Source organism: Ziziphus jujuba, chromosome 7, assembly GCF_031755915.1.
Source record: "Ziziphus jujuba cultivar Dongzao chromosome 7, ASM3175591v1".
NCBI classification, from domain to species: domain Eukaryota; kingdom Viridiplantae; phylum Streptophyta; class Magnoliopsida; order Rosales; family Rhamnaceae; genus Ziziphus; species Ziziphus jujuba.
The window spans coordinates 9,594,448-9,617,911 of NC_083385.1; the positions used below are offsets into that span (position 1 = coordinate 9,594,448).

General features: G+C 33.5%; 1 protein-coding gene across 2 annotated transcripts; it reads right to left on the minus strand.

Moving 5' to 3' along the window:
* Positions 1–10,259: 10,259 nt before the first annotated feature.
* On the minus strand, positions 10,260–14,830 carry LOC107424388 (NAC domain-containing protein 37). Of its 2 annotated transcripts, none has more exons than XM_048478658.2 (4): positions 14,669–14,830; positions 12,670–12,855; positions 11,908–12,179; positions 10,260–11,158 (listed from the first exon to the last, which is right to left on the minus strand). In XM_048478658.2, exons 2-4 carry the CDS (start codon positions 12,833–12,835, stop codon positions 10,514–10,516), a joined length of 1,083 nt encoding a protein of 360 aa, XP_048334615.1. In that variant the 5' UTR covers positions 12,836–12,855; positions 14,669–14,830; the 3' UTR covers positions 10,260–10,513. The 2 variants fall into 2 exon arrangements, with proteins under 2 accessions (XP_048334615.1, XP_060674758.1); XM_060818775.1 differs by having other exon boundaries at positions 12,670–13,973.
* Between the last annotated feature and the right edge of the window lie 8,634 nt (positions 14,831–23,464).

The window sequence follows — 23,464 nt, forward strand, 5'->3', positions numbered from 1 at the left end:
CAGCACCATCATTTTACATCTATCTGACAGCATCTTGAGGAAGGTAAATGATTCTAAGACCACTTCTCAAATCTGGAGTAGATTAGAGCAATTATATTTTGTTAAATCACTGCCAAATAAAATATACTTGCTGGAAAAATTTTTTGGTTTCAAGATGAATCCATCAAAGGATTTAGAGGAGAATCTTGATGAATTTAACAAATTGGGTTTAGATCTGGCCAACTGTAATGAAAAGTTCACTGATGAACATCATGCAGTGATTTTATTAAATTCTCTTCCAGATAGTTATAAGGATATTAAAAATGCAATTAAATATGGAAGAGAGATTTTGACCACTGATATTGTCATAAATTCGTTGAGAGCAAAAGAGTTGGAAATGAAGATTGAGAGGCCAGACACTAGTGGGGAAGGTCTGCTTACTAGAGGAAGAAATCTTGTTAGAACTTCAAAAGGCTATAATAACCATTTCAGGGGCAAATCTAGAGACAAGTCTAGATCTAAGTCAAGAAACAGAGGAAGGAAGTGTTATTATTGCCAGAAAGAAGGTCATCTCATTAAAGATTGCTACAAGAGGATAAATAAAGAAAATAGAGAGAAACATTCTAAAAATGGAGATGCTGCTATAGTAAGCAATGAGGATGACATTGGAGATGTCTTGGCTGTCTCAATGGATCAAACCAGTCAAGAATGGATTTTGGATTCTGGATGTACCTTTCATATGTGTCCAAGACAAGAGTGGTTTGTTAATTTTCGAAACTTAAATGGTGGTCAAGTGCTGTTAGGCAATAATCAAGCTTGTAATGTGACTGGAATAGGAGATATTCCTATTAGAATGAGTGATGGAGTGATAAGGACCTTGAGCAATGTAAGGTTTGTTCCTGAGCTGCAAAGAAATCTCATTTCACTTGGAGTCTTGGATGAATCTGGTTATAGTTGTAAGTCTGAAAATGGGTCCATGAAGATCAGCAAAGGTGCTCTTACTATCATGAGAGGACTCAAGAGAAATGGATTGTATGTTCTACAAGGAAAAACAGTAACTGGAACTAATGCAGCAGCTATAACTTCAAGTCCAGATGAAACCCAACTTTGGCATAAAAGATTGGGACATATCAGTGAGAAAGGCCTGCAGATTCTCAACAAGCAAGGGCTGTTTGGCAAGAACAAAATCAGCAAGATGGAATTTTGTGAACATTGCATATTGGGGAAGCAACATCGGTTGAGTTTCAAGCTAGGAACACATAAAGCTACCTCAATACTGGACTATGCACATGCAGATTTATGGGGACCAGCTAGCACACCTACACATGGAGGTAACAGGTACTTTCTTTCAATTGTTGATGACTTTTCCAGAAAAGTTTGGGTTTTTCTGTTAAAAAATAAAAGTGATGCTTTTGTTAAATTTAAACATTGGCACTCTTTAGTTCAAAACCAAACAGGAAAAAAATTGAAAGTGTTAAGAACTGATAATGGGCTAGAATTTTGTAATCTAGAATTTGACAATTTCTGCAAAGAAAATGGAATTCTTAGACATAGAACAGTTAGTTATACCCCTCAGCAAAATGGAGTTGCTGAGAGGATGAACAGGACCTTACTAGACAAGGTTAGGTGCATGTTGCTAAGTTCTGGTCTACCAAAACCATTTTGGGGTGAAGCTATTATGACAGCAACTTATTTGGTTAATAGATGTCCATCAACAGCTATAGAATTCAAAACTCCTGAAGAAATGTGGACAGGCAAACCAGCAGATTATACTAGGCTAAAAATCTTTGGATGTGTAGCATATGCTCATCAAAGTGAAGGGAAACTTGAACCTAGATCATTGAAGTGTGTTTTTCTAGGTTATCCCGAGGGAGTTAAAGGCTATAGGCTGTGGGCAAGAGACTTGAAAGGTTTTAAAACCATAATAAGTAGGGATGTTATTTTTAATGAAAATATTATGCCTTGCTTGAGTAATAAAGATGCAGGGATTGAAATTTCCACTAAAGATAAGTCAGTTCAGTTTGAGGTGGAGCCATATATGAAGGCAAAGGAGGACCAAACAACCCAAGTGGAAGCTGAAGCTGAAACACAACTTCCAGAATCTGAAAATGAGCAACCAGATCAAGAAACTGAAGAAGAATCAATTGCTGAAAGCACAAATCCTCTACAGCATTACCAGATGACCAGAGATAGGCAAAGGAGAGTGGTAAAACCCTCTGTCAAATTTATTTCTTCTAACTCCACTATGTTTGCTCTAGTATGTTTTCAGGAACTTGCTGATGAGGAACCTAAGTCCTATTCTGAAGCTATGAAGAGTAAGCATTCCAGATTGTGGTATAAATCTATGTTGGAAGAATTGGAGTCTTTACACAAGAATAAGACATGGGTGTTGGTTCCTAAACCTGCAACTCAGAAAGTAGTTGACTGCAAGTGGATTTTTAGAGTGAAAGAGGGGATATCAAGTGCTGATCCAATCAGATTTAAGGCAAGATTAGTTGCCAAGGGATTCACACAGGTACAAGGGATAGATTATACTGAAATTTTCTCACCTGTGGTGAAATACACAACTATTAGGATGATTTTATCATTAGTTGCTCATTTCAACTGGGAGCTAGAACAACTTGATGTGAAAACAGCATTTTTGCATGGTGAGCTTGATGAGATTATATATATGAAGCAACCTGAAGGTTTTGAGGTCTCAAACTCAAATAAGGAGATGGTTTGCTTGCTGAAGAGATCATTATATGGTTTGAAGCAGTCTCCTCGACAGTGGTATAGGAGATTTGACACTTATGTGTTAAAAGTTGGTTTTAAGAGGAGCAGCTATGATAGTTGTCTATACTACAAAGGTGAAAACTATCATGAATCAGTCTATTTACTCTTATATGTAGATGATATGCTATTAACTAGTCAAAATATGAAGAATATCAAGGATATTAAGGATGAGTTGAAGGCTGAATTTGACATGAAGGAGCTTGGACCAGCAAAGAAAATTTTAGGCATGAGTATTGAAAGGAACAGATTGAAGAATCAGCTTTTCTTGAATCAGAAAAGTTATATTCAGAAAATATTGTCTAAGTTTTCAATGAGTGCTGCAAATTCAACAAATGTACCACTTGGGAATCATTTCAAGCTATCTGCTAGTTTGTGTCCTCAAACCGAAGAAGAAGAAAAAGACATGAGTAATGTGCCTTATGCAAGTGCAATAGGGTCTGTCATGTACGTTATGATCTGTACAAGGCCTGATCTAGCTCATGGAATCAGTGTTCTTAGTAGATATATGGCAAATCCTAGAAGAAAACATTGGGAGGCTCTTCAATGGCTTCTAAAATATCTTAAGGGGACTTGTGATGTTGGCTTGATGTTTAGTCACTGCAAAGAAGGTGTGGTTCTCAAAGGATATGTAGATTCTGATTATGCAGGTGACAGAGATAGAAGAAGGTCAACTAGTTCTTATGTATTTACACTTTGCAATAATTGTGTCAGCTGGAAGTCTAGGCTACAACCAAGGGTGGCATTATCATCAACCGAAGCTGAATATATAGCTACTGCAGAAGCTATGAAAGAGGCTTTATGGTTAAAGGGTTTGCTACAAGAATTGAAGCTTTTAGAGGGTGAAGTTACTGTATTTTCAGACAGTCAAAGCTCAATTCATTTGTGTAAAAATCCGGTTTATCATGATCAAACAAAGCATGTTGAGGTGAAGTACCATTTCACAAGAGATATTGTGAATGAAGGAGTTATTGGCTTGGAGAAAATTGCAACAGCACATAATCCAACAGATATGGGAACTAAAGTGCTTCCAGTTAGCAAACTTGAAATTTGCAAAAGTTTGCTAAGAGTTGAACCTGGTTGATAGCTTAAGTCAGTGAACTGAGAAGTCCAAGGAGTCTTGCACACAAATTATCCTCTCACTTGAATCAAGGTGGAGTATGCTGGTTGTGATTCAATTGAGAGATGGTCAAAGTTAACGTTTCTTTTAAGCATCAGTTGTGAAACGGTGCCATTGCACTTAAGAAAGTGGTTAGAATGAGTCAGCGGTTAGTTTTCTGTTTTGGAGGTTTATAAATAATGGTTTAACTGCAGAAACAGAAAACAGATGATAGAAGCAGCTAGTTCTCGATCAAAGTTTTTTCTTCTGGTTTTCTCTTTTCTTCTTGTAGCCTCTTTCTCTTTGTATTTCTCTTTCTCTTGGTATTGTTTAGGATCATTCTGGGTGAGTGATTTGTGAGAAAGAGAGAGGTTGTAAAGGGGTTTCTGGTGTGGTTTATGGGTGTAGAGAATCTGTAAAATCAAGAGAGAAATTGCTGCAAAGGTGTATCTGTTTTGTTCATAGTGCAAGAACTTCTTGGATGGAGTTCACCGAGGATGTAGGTCATTTCTAGACCGAACCTCGTAAAATTTGTGTGTTCTTTGTGTGATTCTTCTTGTTTGTTTCTTTCTGTATGCTTGCTGTGATGAGTTCTGTATTGAATTAAGTTTCAATACTATTTGCACACCAGAATCAAAAAAAATATATCTTATATTCAGTGATATGAAGGAAGAGATAACAACGCACTATATAGGTACAAATGATAAGCCTGATAAGGCAACAGCAACTGATTAGGCAACTGTTGCTGTACATGCTATACAAATAATGATACAATTGTATAATATAATATCTATTAAATATACAGTTCCTATTTTATCTTCTATAGTCAACCAATATATAGCTCTTAGCTTTTATAGCTAAAGTAATCCAGAGTGTTTCTCTCTGTCAATACTAACATTTTTAAAATTTTTTATATTCTATAAAATCCGTTTGTTGAATGGGATTACACTGAATTAGATAATAAGCATGTTTATTGTTATTGTTTAGGAAATTTAGAAGGACAAATAACCATGAGTCACATAAAAAAAGTACTGCTACGAATCCTTTTATCTTTCTTTTCCTCCTTTCTTTTCCAATATTCGCATAGACTATCCACGTTTTTCTAAAACTAGACTTTGAAAATGTTTTTCTACTTGCTTTCCAAAAGTAACATAAGACCGTGCTACTGCTTTCTTCGTCCACACCTCACCAACCCCAGCTAATACGCAGTCGCATTGCATGTTGGTAATGGGTCCTAGACTAAAAACTTTTAATGTTAATTAGGCGAACCTCAACAATTGAAATGCTCCTATCCCACATTTTGTGAGGAAGAATACAAGCTCAATTGAGTTGAAATATTCCAATCCAACCAAAAAATTTTGGGTCAATTTCCACCAGAAGTTTGGCAAAATATATCGATTAATGTACTACTTTTGCATGATTACAAGAGACTACTTTTATACGCATATGAAGGTTTAGTGGAGCTCTCATCGACCAGCCCTTGTTAGCTCACTATCTCCTAATTAATAATAAGTAATTGGGTCTGCTTTTGGTTTGCCTAAGATGGAAAAAGCTATTCAGTTCAAGCTAGAGTAAGAGCCAAAAAGATTAGAAATCAGAGCAGAAAAGAAATAAATTGTAAACTTTTGAACGATATTGGTGCAAGTGAAGCATCATGATATTGAAGTTTCTCCTCCCATTTCAATTAGATCACAAAGACATGAAGACAAACAATGTCCCTTATGCTGCATTCTCATTGGTGAAACTCCAATTGGGTTTTATTGGATATGTCCAATATCTTGTATATTGGTATGTTTTCAAATGATTGTTACTTTTCTGAATATATCTTTATTTTTTCACTTCCTGATTAGTAACTAAATAATGGGTATCCAAAATATTTTGCTATTCAAATTTTTGAAATTGTAGTGAAGAGGGTATAAAGGAATGGAATTATTATTATATTTTATTTTAGTTATTTTTATTTCCAAGTTTTTTTTTTTTCTTACCTTTTTGAGAGGCTTTTTCAACTTTATCTTTGCATGAAAAGCTCATATCCATCAAAGATGGGAGGTGTGGGTTTGCATTCCTTGCGTGCCATCATAGGTATTATTGTTCTCCAAAAAGGAAGCTTATTTTGGTCAACCAATATACTAATTAATATTCATCTTCATCATCTTTTCTCACCCTGTCAATTCCAATTTTTTTTTTTTTTTAAGAAAATAGCTTCACAGTAACTTTATGTTATGTGGAAACTTTTGGTTGGCCAAGGGCTTATAAAAATGTTTTAAGACTTAACCAACCCTCACATTGCATGTCTATCATTTCTATTTCTTTTTATTTTTCTTTATATTTTATATATATTTTTTTTTAATTTTTTTTTTGGGCAATCAAGAGGAGAAAATATTCTCCTTTGCACTTTCTATCCAACATGGTTTTCACTGCACTCATGATGGAACGTGATTGGTCGAGCCGCTCATGGGCAGCTGAATGAGACGTTTCGGTAGGAGGGACCGAGTCGGCAGGGGCAAATGCGTCATAAAAAATTAGTAAAAATAAAAAATAAAAAATAAAAAAAAAGTTGGAAATGTCCCCTGCGACGTGTTGGAAATCTGTGGAGTTAAAATCTTTGGGTTGGATTATACAAATGATTGTGAAGTAACTGAATATTGGAGTCCCAATATAGAAGGCATTTTCCTCGTTTCTGATTCATTGGCTTATTACTCATTTCTTTCACAAAATATTGCCCATATATATCTTATTAAATTATCTTGCAAATTAGCAGAATTATTCACGAGTTTAAATAATTGGAAATGTCATATTGATTTTAATTATTTATACATATCGGTTTACAACTTAGAACATATAAAACTTCCCTTTCTGGATTATTATCTGCATTTTCGTTATATAATTATTGACTAAAACTATATAGTGATTATCATATTTTATAAATATATATTAATTTGTATCTCTTATTATATAAATTTAAATTGGATGGTTTAATTCGCAAGTATGCATAATGACTTAAAAGATAAAACACTTGAAAGCGTCAAACACTTACTGCAAACGATCAATCACAACAAGCCAACGAGACAAGTTATAGAACAGAAACTTCCATTAATTGAATGACCTTGTTGTAATCATTATATCAAATTAATGTACATTCTGTGATGTGGCACATCCCTGGATTTGGCAATTTAAACCATTTATTGTGGAAATGTGATTCATGCCGAAACCATTTGGCCTCCACACAAATTAGAATATATAGATATATATATATATATATATATATATATATATTATATTTTGGTTTTGAAATTCATTAAAAAGTTTCAATTTTTGATACATGCACCACGACCGGTTTCTAATTTTGGAGGGATATCTATTAGTACCATGTGGATCATATGCCTTTGTCATTTAGCAACCATTCAAATTATTAAAAATTTATGTAGTGTCACAGTACTTTGCAAATGATAACTTCAATATAATTCTAAGTTACTCATTATTATCCGGTTGAAAATGTGGTTCATCCAAATTTAGACGAAAGACCCAGATAAAAAAAAAAAAAAAAGCATGCAGAAACTGAATGATAAGCTATCTCCAACGTGTTAATTTACTTTGTCTCTTAGGACAAAAAACTGCAGTAAAATTTGGTAAGCCATGCCGGCTGAATTATGGAGACAAAAACAAATAACAAGGTTAGCTAAAGTTGTGCTACTTTACAAGTGCAAAAGCATGACTAGCTTGAAGGTATTGTCCGGTTGTAGACAGGGTAGGACCCAAAAACACCTTAGAGTTACCGTAAGCAAAATATTATTGGGGACCATGTAAAGTTATAAACTTGTATAATTTGGCAAAGTACCATTGAAATGGTCCACACATGGTACAACATTATATATATATATATATATACATAGATGTAAAAGAAAAAATAAATTATTAGTGTTAGTCCAATCAGAGAAACACACTTTGCACAAACTCACGCAGAGAAAGCGCATATACAAGGATTAAATTTGATTGGGATTGTAAAAAACATAAAAAGTGAATGATTTAAAATGTTATGTTCTAACTATTGATAAACATTAATATAATCGAAGTTTTGGGTTCTCAAAGCTCAGCACAGATTATACAGTGATGTGTGGCACTAGGAGACATGTGAAGGCTAATAAAAATGTAGAACGTACAAACACACACACACACACACAGTGAGTCAAAATTGATGTCAATGAGGACAAAGCATGCCCAACATAGCCACGGGGCACAGCGCATGCTAGACAAGCTTTGGGCCCACCAAGCCCCCACACCCAATATATGCTCCCATGCTTGCCACCGCGATCAATCTGCTTCAAACCTGATCATCGTCATCCTATTACTAGCTCTTACTAATTAATTTCCATCTCTTTGAGAAACATGATCCTAATTTTGTGTTTAATTTGGTGCTTAATTAGTTAGTTACTATTTTTCATCCTTTCATAATTATGATTATATAAATACATTCTCATTTTATTTTGAAGATGGTGCTCTTTTTTTCTTCATGCTTGGCTTTTATTTGCTACATATATAAATCAACTTCTTAATTTTACAAAGTTGAGTTGTCTGAGAGCACGAGAATTATCTACTTCTAGGGGTTGTGTTTTTATGCTGTATCATCTCAAGTGTACCATATACGTACCTATTATCCAATCACTACAACTAATAATTTCTTTTCTTTTCTTTTTTGGTCACGTTAATATTTTCCAATTGGGGGTCGAACATTATATGAATATATATTGGTTGATTAACATCTAGAAAATGAGAGAAACAAATTGGTAAAGTCGCAATTTAAGTATGTATTAATGGTATGACAGGACTTGGTTGTGCTCTTGCTCGAATTCTTCATAGCTTTTAAAGCTTTATTGAAAACTTTATGCATGCTCTGTATATGAGGAATGTCTTATTAGAGCTTTTCGAGCACTTTGGTGGTTGGAGTTGCGTTTTCAACGAGAGGCGTGCATTGGTTTATATAGCGGGCTCTACATCTACCAGCTGCAACGTGTGGAAAATAAAGGTAGAAAACAAAATCACCTTCAAAATGCATGGTCATGGAATTCTTCAACCAAACTTGACTTTAATTGGTTTTTCCAGGTTGAATGATATGAACATTAAGCTTTCTCGAACAGATATATAATTAAAAACAAAAACTTCCAACTCCTAAGATGTTGTGGGAAGAATCTTATTCGTCTCTTTGGAAGCACTATAAGGATTTTAATATAACTAATAGAGATTGTGGAGAAAAGGTGATTCTTGTACTTATCTCTTAATTTCTTTATTTATTATTATTATTATTTTTATATATAATGGTTTGTTAGCTTGCCTGCTATCTAATTTCCCCCCTAAACTGCCTATTAAATCTATAAAGTATATACAAATAAATTAAAAAAAAAAAAGAAGAGAAAAAAACGTACGATTTTATTTTTTTATTATTATTTCTGGAATGTCTTGTTACCAGCTTAGAAAGATTTTAAATTGAGCTTAAACTGCATTGGATTACCCGAGTGGTTCGCTGCAACTGTGCGTAATTAAATATATTTCACCACAAGGATGTGGCATGCTCTACAAAAACGACTAATTTACTGACTAAAGGTGTAAAATATTGTCATCAATATTAATTATCACAAGAGAATATTCCGATTATATGTTGCACCAGAAATTTGAAGATAAAAAATTTAGTCATAAGTAAATGTACTTTAGTGAGCAAATTATCTTTTAGTTACAACTAACTTCGGGGTAAAACTTTTTAACAATGAAGAAATTTTTTTTAACAATATTATAATATTTATATTTCTAAATATATATATATATATATATTGTTTGAAAAAAAAAAAAAGGGGGGTAAGGAGTACCCTATGTTCTTACTATAAGCATTTTGACAAAAAAATTATTTTATTTTATTTTAATAAAAACAATACATACTTACATGTTTCCTTTTATCATTCTTTTCATCTCTTATTATTATTATTATTATTATTCTTTTCGTCTCTTATTATTATTATTATTTGAAACCCTAACATTCAGGTTATTCTTTCTCAGAAAAAAAATTGAGGTTAGTCCTCCTTGTACGTCCAGTTGCCCAAGGGGAAAAAAAAGAAAAAAAGAAAAAAATTGTCTGCCTTTATATTAAATGATAAATATGTTATTTCTGTGCGTTCCGAACTATATAACACAGCTAGTCGTAGGAAAATAACTAATTCGGTGGTTTTATCTAAAGAATTTTAATTATTATATAAATATATATATGGTTTTGTTGTTTAATTCAAAAAATTGTGGTTTAGTATTCACAGATCTAGTACAATGGTAAAATCATTAGGAAATACACCTTTATGTTCAAAATTCAAACGTGATCTGGATGAAAATTCCTCTCATCTAAGTTGTTATAAAGAAATAAAAGAAATAAAAGAAAAAGAGAAAAGTTAAATAATGCAGCATTCGTTTTTCTCGAATGCGTAAGCATGATTATGAGTGCTTGAGAGAGAGAGAGAGAGAGTTTTTTTCACTCATTCACAACCATATTTTTACAAGAACTAATATATGTCCCTGAAAGGTTTCCATCAACCTTTCCATAACATTTTTATAGTAGTACTACCATTAATAATATAACCTTCTTGATATATATGGTATCGATCTCTCTTCTTGGATAACTATTATTCTTCATTTCTCGAATATGCATATCCCAAAGTCACAGTCCGAGCTTGGATTTAGAAATCCACTCAACTTATTCCCTTCATCTCTAACACTACCAGTACCACCACTAGTCTGCAACAAAAGCAATGCCAAATCCGAATCCCGATGGGGTCCAAAGCTTGATTCCCCATCACCTTCAAATCTCTCTTGATCTTGACTCAATTGAGACGCAACAAATTTGTCCAGCGCTCTCCAATCTGTCACTTTCTTCTCATTGTTATTAGTATTGTTATTATTATTATTCTTGCACCCCCTACCACCGGCTGGTGATCTATTTTGCTCGTCTTGATCTTCGTTGTTCTCTGATATTAGAGACATTGATGAGTTGCTCGGCCTCTTTATTAATGGAAGTGATGGACTCTCTAGCTGAGGAAGTTGCACAAAACTATCAGACTGCATGAAACTCAAATTATCAGCCTCTATCTCTTGTTTGCACAAGAAGTTCTGAGGTAAAATATTCTGCGGCTGCCTTGAGATATAATCAAGTGGATCGACCACTGAGCTAACACCGCTAGATTCTTCATAGAAGTAGCTTGAGTCCCACCCCTCCATGTTCTTCGTTTGTCCCGTGGTTCGCTTCTTGAATGCTCTGCATACCACCCATCCTTCTTCCTGCAAAACCTTAACAAAACTTCATTTTAGTAAAAGAGACATAATATAATGTTTTTCAATGATGTGAAAAATAAAGAAAAAAGACACTTTTTTGTGATATTTTCTCTCTGTTTCGTAAAGAGATGTAGTCTATGTCATGAATAAGGAGGAAGAAGAGAAGGGGAATTTTTCTTTTGACAAAGAGGTTGAAGAGAAAGAAATGCTAGAAAAAGGAATAAGAAAGAAAATGAAATTACATGTTTTTTTTGTTTTGGTAGAAAAAAAGCATTAAACTTTTGACTAAGGGAGATTGGTGGAAATCATCTTTCTGAAAACGATGTGAGGAGGAGAGACACTATTCTGGCAGATGTTAGTGGTAATCTATAGCTCTACGTATGGAAAGCAAAAGTACAACTGTTTCTTTAGTGAATGATTTTGTATTTATTAGTTGGCCGAGACCAAAATACCAATTAAGACTATGACCATACCCATAAAAATTTTTAGTCAAAAAAGTTAGATCATATGAGAAAATTTTCAAACAACTCATCGTCTCGTCCAGACACACAAATAGAGAGAGAGAGAGAGAGAGAGAGAGAGAGAGAGAGAGAGAGAGAGAGAGAGAGAGAGAGTTCCAAAAGACCTTTTATACGTTAATTAAGAGTGACATAAATGGATGCCCAACCAAAGAAAAAAATGAGAAAACTTTCTTCACCACTATATTAAAGTATTTTGTGAGTGTGAATAGAGAGAGAAAGAGATTAAATGCTTGCCTGTGGAGGCCCATTCTCATCGGATTCAAGTCTATACTCGTGCATGATCCAGTCAGTCTTCTGTCCATTGGGAGCTCTTCCTCTATAGAATACGAGTGTTTTCCTCATGCCAATAAGTTTTGTCTTATCATACACCGCCTTGTCTCTTCCTGTTGCTTTCCAAAACCCAGCCATGGTAGCTCTGTTAGTTCTCGTTCCTGTCGGATACTTTTTATCTTTGTGGCTGAAGAAATACCACTCGTTCTGCTCTTCGTATCCGATCCGACATCTCTCTGCCATTTTTCCATCCCATCAATATCTTTGTCTTATAAAAGTAATTAACATGCATGTTTTTTAATGAATATTATCAATCAGTTCATGTGCATCGCAACAGTGCATTTAGCTGGGCGCATATATAGAAAATAAACAGAAAAAAAAAATATATATATATATATATATGGATCTGGATATGTTCTTATAATAGTAAGGATTGCATATATAAAACAAACCCATTAAAGATAACCCTAAGAAGGTTGATCCACACTCACAGGCACAAACCCTAACAAAAGAATCAGGCAAACAAGACACACATATATAGTCCATTTCTATCAGCCGTACTTGTCTACGTCCTGTTACCAGTAATAGGGTACATGTGCTTGCATCCTATAACAAGTAAAAAGACGCAGTCGCTCTCGCCCAGCATAATATTTATATGACACCCAGTAGAATAAATTTATATAATATATATATATATATATATATACATATATATACAGACAATACCTTGAAGATCCCATGGTTCTATTCTGTACAAATCAATATCTCTGATAACATCAAGATCGATCTTTTGTGAGGCTACTTTCTTTCTCAGATAATATCCAACGAGTTCTTCATCTGTTGGATGAAACCGGAAGCCAGGTGGGACACTGGACTCCATTGACTCCATCATAGCCGCTGGTACTACTAATACTGCATCAAATTCACCACCACCATTAATACCCATCAACCTTTAACTTCATCATCCTTAAATCATAACCGATTGTGAACTTATAAAGAGAGAGTGAGAGAAAATGAAAACTGAAGAAAAAGGTTAAAAATTATAATAATAATAATAATAATAATAAAAAGGCCAACATTGTTAAAAGAAAAAAATAAAAAAAAGAGATAAATAAATAAATAAATTCTAGAAGGAATAATAATGAACCGGCCATATTATAAAGGTGACAAGTGTTATCAGAGATAATGATCAGCTCATTTGGTGGTGAGTAACCCCCACCAATTTTTTTTTTTTTTTCCCTCTGATTGTAAATAAGCGCGTGTTATATAAACTAATACCCATTATTCAGAAACAAACTAAAAAAAAAAAAAAAGAATTCTTAAGGGGATCAAAGAAGAGGGGGGTGTGGAAAAAGGAAAGAAAACCAAATCATGAAAAACCAAGAGAGAGTTTGGAGCTAAGCCTCTTTGTTTCTGAAGAGGGTCTGAGGAAACGGGACAACTAGAGGTTTGTGCTAATGATGTTGTCTTGTGTTGGTGAATGGTGGAAATGATGCGTCAAGAACGGGGTTTCCTATTATAATAACAAATAAGAAAATAAAATCCTAACGATGGGCCTCTAAAAAAATAAAAATTAATAATAATCAAATTAAATAAAAAAAGAAGAGAGAGAAATTAAATAGTTGCAGGAAAAAAATGAAAGTTAAGAATTAATGTCAAAGATTTTTATATTTGTTTGTTTGAAATTTTTTGTTGGTTGGTAAATCGAAGAAAGAAACCATTTTTTTAGCAATAGAGAGTTTCAAACTTTTGAAGTGCTGAATGGGGAATGGACTTGGTTGATGAGGATGACGTTATCACAATTTTGGGCACGCGTTTCTCAAAGGAGAAAAGGTTTAAAATAGAACCAAAGGGAGGAACGACACCGTTTGCATTGGATCGAGCCTGGTAGGGGTAGAGAAAAAGGGTAAAAAGGGATTAAAGAGAAGAAAGCACTCTGAGTCGTCTTGTCTCATTGCTGTAACGGGGCTCTGACTCCTTTGTCTCTTTGTCGAGGATTTTCATGGCACATCTGAGAAGAAGATGCTGACCTACCCAGACCAACAAAAATGTTCAATTTTCATGCCCTATCCTATCTATATATTCTTCTTTGCACTTAAAAGTATTAACCATTCCTTTTTTAACTGTGTTTAAACTCAAAACTTTATTGTCCAGACCTTAAAATTTTTTGAAATCTTGGAAAGAAGGAAAAAAATGGAATAATCATTTCTAATGGAAGACTTTCAGATGAATAATAGTGGGTTTGTATGCAGAGCTATTATGGCTCAGCGCCGTAGCCACGCGGCGGTGAGCACAGAGCTCTTGACCTTATTTACAGAAAATTATGCAAAACTAGAACAATGACTTATGACAAAGAAGGAGATCTTAGTATTGCTATTATTTTTTAGAGAGAAAGAGATAGAGAGAGAAACAGATGATTACAAAATTATATAAGAAAAAAAAAAAACTATAGATTGGGGAAGCGACAATTTCCAGAAGCCTTTTACTTTTTTGCCCCAAAAAATGGAGGAAGAGGAAAACTTATGGAGAACATATTTAGATCACTTTGCAGAAATTATATACATATAAAATCTTTTACACCCTTTTGCTGGGGGAAAAAAAAAGTATATATATAGTATCTCAATGAACAGCTTATGGAAATGTTAATGATATAGGTTAATTTGGAAATATATGATATCAATTTCCATGCATGCAAAGTAGAGAAATGAATTATATATGAGCTAACCTGGGTCAAGTAGTAGTGTCGGTGTATATTTACTCGTTTAACACAGAAACTATGAAGAAGATAGAGAAAGAAAGCTGATTCAATATGAAAGAAGAAAACAAGAAGAAGAAGAAGAAGAATTTGTGTGTGAGTGTCTGTGGGAAAGAGAGAGTGAAAGATAAGAAAATTCGGTTAAGAGTGAGAGAGGGAGAGAATATAAAAGGAGAGAGGGAGGACCGCTCGATTGCGCATGGGTTGCTGGTTGTCCCCAGTAGCTGATGTCACTCCCTATAGTTTAGCTTCCTTTTTGTTTCCTCCTATTTTGTGTTTTTAATTTCTTCTATTCTGTATATATTACATGAGGTTTTCATAAATTTAATTTCTTATTTTCTTAGCTAATTAATCAAGGACAAACCTCTCAACTTACGAGTAGATGATAAACAGATGAAGTTTTCCTTTCAATCCCTTTTTTAATGATATTCTAATGAGAATTTTAAGGGGGGGACAATGTTTAATTCCAACATTAATAATTGTGACCGACATTGATGTTTTATCAAATATCAATGTCTAAATGGAAAATCACAGGGTTGTCAAATTTGGTCCTCATATTAATTTTCTGGTCTTAATAAAAATATAACCTAACTTTTTTCTAAAAATATATATTATTATTAATCTCCTAATTTGTTTTTTCAGTTGAGTTAAACCAATCTTGATGAGATATTACATGCGTCATATGTTTCCATTAAGAAGCTGATTATGTTAACCCAACACCTATATCTAATTGATTAAGAGATCATGTTCCAACTAATTATTACAACTAATGAATGTCCATGTAGAGTAATTTATGATAATTAATTACCATTCTTCAATCTCATAAGAAAAAAAGCAAAATCAATTTCATGGGGGGTATTTCAAAATGGTCTTAATTACCACAGTTATATATATGCTAGCTACTTTTTCAAATGAATGAGACCCTTTGTTGTGCATTATTAGAAGCTGCCTTAAAATTAAGTAAGAGAACAAAAAACTCTCGCTATAAGATAGAATCCTTCATGTGAAGGTAGCATTTAATTCTCAATCACTTTCATAATTTAGTCATTCGTCTTTCAATTTTGTCCTATTTTTATTATTAGATAATTAAATATTCCAAAATGGTATAGGGTCCAATGTGGATTAAATTTTGGCGTCAGTTTTTATATGCAAAACTGATTAAAAAAAATTATTGGATTTGTGTTTGTCTCCCTGTGTTCGGACTTGACTGCTACAGAGCAACCTTCCCTAGTGGCCTATCTGAGAGCTCCACATGAACTTGTCAGTTCATCTTTGCTTCTCCAATTTATCGCCAAATTCTCTCGAGATTCTGATTATTCACTTTAACGTTTCACTTTGTCGTTTCATACATTCTGACAAACCTGCCACGCTGGCGGAACATGACAATTTATCACCACGTGTTGCACGCCGCAAAAATGACCCCCTATTCTCGTCCAGCCGAGCTATATTAACTTCCGGCGCGGCTCAAACGGCTCATCGTAATTTTTTGGTTTCTTTCCCAGAAAGTCCTCCGACCGGAGCGGTGGAGCATCTACGGTTAGAGTGGCGTTTTTGGTCCATTTGGACTTTCCATTTACGGCGTGGAAATGATTTTATTGGGACAAGTATTTAGAGGAAGGAAGGGGTAGGAAAAAGTAGGGAAAACTTAGGGTGAGGATAATAGCAAGAACAACGTGGAAGTCAATGGTTGGTTAGTAGGATTGATGTTCGTACTTTACGTGGATGATAAACAAAGCAAAGATAATAGACAAATGGATTTAAATATCGTAGAATAAATGCCAAAGAAAGCCTGCATATTTTGATGTCAGGACCTCCACGGGCTCTCAAGAAGTACATGCTTTGTAACATTTTGATTGAACGAGTTTGTTGCATTTGCATTATAGTTTTTTGATTTACGCATGTAAAAGTAAAAGGACTCGTTTTAGGTTTATTAAAGATCAATGCACGTAAAAAGTTGTGATCATCAAGATTTATTTATATATATATATATATATATTCAATAAATATCAATGTGATGGCAAAAGGTCTAGAAGGGAATCTCCAAAGGAGAAGTGCTTTAATTTATCTTTTCAATATATAGTATATATCAGTAACTATCAAAATCAAAACAAAGTACAATATGGTCGGCAATATATCTATATATTATCAATAATAATGTTTGCTCATATATAATTTATTTTTCTGATATTTGGTTAAAGTGTCAAGGAAAATGGATCTTCAGGAATGCTAAAAGTGGTCCACTCTAGCTTGGGATTAATTAGCTAGGACTGTTCTCAACTAAGATAGCGTACGTAGGAATTCTTAAAGCTTACAAATTACATTTGGCTTACTTTTTAAATACACACACACACACACACACACATATATATATATATATATATATATATATATTCCTGGAGCAGGTATGAAGTGCATGTATATATACCATCATACAGTGCAACACCTTATTGAGTAGGGATCACCGGATCAAAGGTCTTACTCGGAGATCCAGTATTAATTAGCTACCTTTATACGTACATATATATATACTAATTAATATTCACATCAAAATATTTGTGGCTCAAATCGACGAAGTGTTTATGCATATATATGTCGATGAGTTTCAATCCAACTAGACAGTCCAACCTCTATAAGAATATGTACACGTAGTTTTGTATACGTGTACTAATAATATGAAGGACCATTCTAGGGAATATCGTAGAGTGTATTATGTACAAATCACATGGTGTCATGAAAGGCGCCCCATGGATATATGAATATCTTTTTCTTGGAGAATTCCCAAAATGTTCAAAAGGTTTGGGATCAAATTAACGTGGTACAATTGTCATATCGAAGCTAAAATTGGGACATAATTTTTTTTGACCAATAATATTTATATATATATAGATATATATTGCTTTCTTGTTATTTGCTTCGGACATAGAGGATGGATGCTTGACCTTCGTTTTCATTCGATGGTAGGAAAAAATTCATGTCCCTCCTTGCAATTACTTTTGTTATCATAATTGGTATTTGGAAGCATAAGTCCTATCGGCATGAAATTACAAATATACCATTCCCATTCCCAAGTGATTAGGTGACAGGTGAACCTATCAAAAGCCAGCAGTCAATAAGTTGGAACAGGACCATTCATTTACTTCAATCATTTTAAGAATACTCATCCCCCTTATATTCATTGAAACAATAAAGTAAAATAATGCTAAGTTTGAATAAACACCTTAAGCATTATGCTAATCAAGTGCTTCAATTAAGAAGAAAACGACATGACATTTATTCCATACAATTTATATATAATATGTCACAAGTCACAACATTTTGTTGTGAAATTAACATTTTAAAACTTTTTATTTAATTTTTACTCACTATTTTGTATTCTAACAGCGCTTCTTATTAACGAGATAGAAATAAAAACTATTATTTTTATAATTGTATATATAATTATCATTACCATTAAATCCCATTATATCAATCCAACGATTAAAATTTAAAATATGTATATAAGCTTCATAAATATTTAAACAGAAATCAATATGTGCTATTGGAATAACTTAAATATCTGTTTGGTAAATTTTTTTTTTTATTAACAAAAATTCTATCGGAAGGTTAAAATTTTTTTTTTTGAAAGTGTTTGATAAACGGTAACAAGCACTTGTTGATCAAAAAAAAAAAAAATTTAAGCTATTTCAGATAAATTCAAATTTTAAAATTATTTATAATTTTTTTTTAATTTATATGGAAATACAATGAACATTTAATATGATTTTTTTTTAATTTACAATTAATTAAAGATTTATTAATTTTTTTAATAATTTTTTTTTTCAAAAACATTTATTATATAAAATTTTACAAATTAAAATTTTATTTTCATTAGCTATACCGAACGGATAGTAATTAACATTGATCATTCATGATAATTTTTTATGTTCCAATTCAATATGCTAAACCCCCTTCCCAATTTATTAAAAAAAAAAAATCATACCAACACCAATCAATGGGTATACATTATTTGTAACAATCTGGAGTCAAAAGAAGGTGCCTGTTATGCTTGAGAGTTTGAACATTTTACACGTGCATTAGTATATCATTTTATTTTATTTTTAAGAAAAGAAAGGAAATAACCCATTATTTAATTCAGCTAGTTATTTCAATATAAAAAAAATTAAAATACTTATTTGGAAAATAAATAACTAAAATTCTAAAACGATGATCTCACATACATTTGTAGTCCATGTATCGAATTAACGTTTTCCGTTCGTACCTTATAAGCATGCACATACTGGCGGTCCATGACAAGGATACATGGTAACCCCCCAAACTTTGAACTTTGACCGACCCAAGCTTACGTGGCTAACAGGGGATGGACTTATAACCAAACGGTATCGTTGCGGCAGAGGATACATTGGGAATAAGATGCAAAGAAGGTGGATAGAGTTGTAATAAAGATAGAAAGAGGAAGGCTAAAGCCGGTATTGGGAGTGGGATCTGATGGCTAGGGATGTGGACGCGTAGTCCACGTAGGACGGTGGTGGTCGGCCGTGGTCTCCCATCATGCGGCGGACCGCATGATTGAACTCTCGGTGGTCCCCACCATAACCAGGGTCCCACAATCTTTCATAGCAGGGGAGGTGAACTCTCTCTCTTCTCCTATAATATTTTGAAATATTTATTATGGAAAATAATATAAAAATAAATAAAAATTCTATGACGGTGTTAGCGTAACCAGCAAAAGGCGATCCTTGGGGGGTCCTATTAGGATCTTAAGCCTGTATGATATTGACCCTCCTCCAAATCCTTTCATCTTTCTCTTTCTCGATCTCTCACGGTCTAAGAATTACACCTTACCCTTTTGGAATTCATGTTAGTTAGGATTTTTTTGAATTTTTTGAATTTTTTTTTTCGTGTATATGTGTGTTTGAATATGGGTTTTGATCAATGGTGGTTGGTAAAGAGAATAAATCAAACACGAAAATATGTTGAATCAAATAGTTTTAACCCAACACTACTACTTCAACTTCACTCACTCTTTCAGTCTTTTTTTCTTCTTTATGCTTAGGTGTGAAACACAAGCTTCTTAAAAAGGGGCAGAGATTATCATTGCACTAGTTTGTAGGTTCTAGTTCTAACATTTTGTTGACAATAAAATTAAAATATGTTACTTTTCTAGACCCCCTACCCCCCTACCGTTTCATTGAAGCTCATTACCATAATTAATAGAAACAAAAAAATTTTTAGACCGATTTGATGGGAAAATGTTGCTACCTTTTTATGGATTTGTGGGGGTGGCGAAAAGAAACTTATTTTACATGTATAATTTTTGTCATTCTATGAAGTTATGATTGATCATCATGTGAAATCTAGAGTGGATAGCCCCTGTGGCTAATTTATATATGATCAAAATTGAAAAGTTGGGGATTGATTGAGAAAAAACAGTACCCAATTAGTACTTTGTCAAAATGGTAGAAAAATATTAATTCTACTAACGTTGGTCTCGATATTTGTAATCATTATAAGAGAAGCTATGTAGCAATCGGTTTACCTCTAGGAATGGAAAGAGTATCGGAGGTTGAACCTAGGTGTACTCATTGTGTATCAGCGAAGGAAAATTGAAATACGGTTTGTGAAATAGGGGGGGGGGGGGGGGGGGAAAAAAAAAAAAAAAGAGGTTACATATATCTATCTGTATGATGTATAAGAGATTGAATTAGATATATACAGGGTCCAAAGAAAATCAAAGTAATGGGCACATAAATAGTAACAATTGCAGAAATCTTCATAATTTCCATGAAAAATTGAAGCTAGCTGGGCAGAGGCACATGTTATTCACTGCTATGCATCATGGCTGATTTGCCATGTTACTCCAGCTGATCACCACTATAGATATACCTGATAGAGTATGATCATGATGTTATATAGATATACCTGATAGAGTATGATCATGATCGCATAACATATATATATATATATAGGGATATATATGCCAATAGCATAAAAAATTAATATTTAAAAAAAAAATATCAATTTTATTCTATATATATACACAATGTACACAACAAAACTAGCAAAGTAAATAATTTTTTAAAACATCCATTTTTAATGCAGTCTAAATACAAATAAAAACTACTCTATATATATATATATATATATATGTTATGATGGATATTTGCATTAGACAACAGAGTAGCCGATAATATATTGTTTGATATAAATATCCGCAAATTAATACTAGCTGATATTTGTACTGTAGAAAAAATTAATGGCTAGTGTGTGTAATTGAATGTCTGGGGTAGAAATGGCTAGATGAGCATATGTATGGAAGATGGGCCAAGAATGGGGCAGTGGAGGGAATGATGGGTACAGATGAGGGTATGAGGAGGGTCCTGCAAACTAGAAGGTGAGGGATTGGTGTGTTAAGATCGAAAATGGGTTGGCTCCGACTCTGCCCCGTGTAAATGGGAGAGAGCTTTCTAAGTGGGGGGTCCAAATGGTAATAGGTAATAAAACGCGTCGAATTGACTTGTTAGATCTGTTGCTTGTGTTGCACAGACATATGCGTCATTTGGCTTTTTTGTGTATTACAATTGAGGCACTGATTAGACATCTTCTTTTTTCTTCTTCCTGATGCTGATGCTGGTTTGTCAAAAAGTTCTGATTTTTGTTCTGTGTCCTTTTTCTCTTTTATGATTTTTTTAACAAGGCTCTCAATTCAATCATCTTCTCGTATTAAACTTTTAATTAATTGGTTTTGTCCGTGTGTAAATGAATGAATGACGTGAGCCTAACTCCCATGCTCTAAGCTTTTTCCCAATCTGAGCGCTCTTAGCTGAATATTTATGCATTAGAAATTGAGGATTAACCTTACAAAAGATATTTTCTGAAACAAAAATATCTAGAAGCCAACGATACCAAACGAGTACGGTCAGAATATGTAAAGGCAAGAATTGTACTTGGTTTTCAACAATTAGCTAGACTGTTAATTTGAGATATTCTGATTTGTACTAGAACGGATGTCAGAAAAAATATGACATCTCTAATTTTTCAACATAACAAAGCTCATTCTGGTGGGTTCAAGCAATCTAATCGTTTCCACACGCTCATTATAGAGCTTAATTGGAATTTTTGTGCTTTCAGAAACACAATCCCATCCTTCAAAGAGTGCGAGAAAGAAAGCTACAAAAACGAAATCCATCTCATAAAATTCTGAAACAATTCAAGATACTGCATCTAGGAGACTCTATAGAATGATTACACCTCTCAAAGGGCATGTCCACATACCCCCCACATAATAATTTCCTGTGATGTCTCCATGGTGGACCCACACACACACACACACACACACACACATATATATATACATATATACATATATATATCTGAAACGAACGTGCGGCTAATACCCTCTTCTTTCTTTTGCAGGTACAGTGTTTTTGGTGCTGAAATGTATAGCATTTTTCACAAGCTAATATTACTTTAATCATCGCCAATTCATTATAACGATTCTCAATAAGCGTCATCAATGAAAACCCAGCTTAAACTTTTTAGGGTAATTTTATTGTTTTGGAACGATCACCATTAATTGTGGCCTTCATGTGCACTACTACAAAGTTCTAATGAATATATATAGAATGATGAAAGCACCAAAAAAAAACAAAAAAACAAAAAAAAAAACAAAACGATCAAGTAGTTTTTGTCCTTTTAATGCCTATATAATTTGAGTGTATTATATGTTAAGCATCCGCACGGTTGTCGTTATGCTCATTAAACTGCTCATAATAATATTACTTGGAATGGACTCCTGCATAAACCCTCTTTTTTTCTTCTTTTTTTCTTTTTTCTTTCATGGTTGAGCCGTTAAGGTCAGTGCAGAAGCAAAGAAGAATGAGCTTCTTGGTATAGTTTATCTGCATATTGGTGGGAAGTTCTAATCCCATACACACACCACTCTCTTTTCTTAATTCATTCCGAATTTGTGATTATAGACCACTTTGTTTCATAAATATGTTTTTATATCACCGTCAATAACAAAATATTTCAGTATCCGTCACTCGGAAAAAAAAAAAAAAAAAAACCCTTTCTTTTAAGATTAATTTTTTTTTTAATTTTTTTAATTTTTTAACTAATCTTTGCTTTGTGTTTGTGTTGATGAGGGAATCAACTTATTGGAAGGATGTTAATAGAGTACTTTTTTGGTGAATATGTTAAAGAGTACAGCTTTTTGGAAGGATGTTAAGAGTACTTTTTTTTTTTGGTGAATATGCTAAAGAGTACTTGAGACTTGAGAGGAAAGCCTTTGAGCCAACTAGATCCACCCCTATTGTTGGACCAGGGTGTTGGCCCTGTGAACTCATCATGGTGATCCAATATAACGAGAAATTATTGGGAATAAAAAGAGTTTAAAGGAAAACAAGGCTTTAGTAATTTGACATCAACTACAGTGAGTTTTTGCTTTGGACTTCGTCAGGTTGAGATGCTTAATTAGGAATATTTCGTCTGGTAATTAAGGAAAGGGTTTTGATAGCAAGCTGCGCTATTAGATAAGGTTAAAAAAGTTAGAGTTTGTATGCGAAATGCAATAATGTAAATAGATAGTTACTGTAATGAGGAGTTGATAAGATGGAATTGTAATGATTGATGATGGTGTTGTGGGTATTGTTGAAGCATATGATTAATATTGCTATTCTCTGGTGTTGTGGGTATTGTTGAAGCATATGATTAATATTGCTATTCTCTTTTAAACTAACTCTAAAAAGAGGTCATTCCCCATAAACT

Excerpts from the sequence above, each read along its gene's own strand:
- LOC107424388 (XM_060818775.1), bottom strand. The coding sequence starts at position 12,889 with ATGGGTATTAATGGTGGTGGTGAATTTGATGCAGTATTAGTAGTACCA. Across the intron at positions 12,180-12,669 it reads AGAACCATGGGATCTTCAAG|AGAGATGTCGGATCGGATAC; the intron begins GTATTGTCTGTA and ends GAAAAATGGCAG. Across the intron at positions 11,159-11,907 it reads ATGAGAATGGGCCTCCACAG|GAAGAAGGATGGGTGGTATG; the intron begins GCAAGCATTTAA and ends AAGGTTTTGCAG.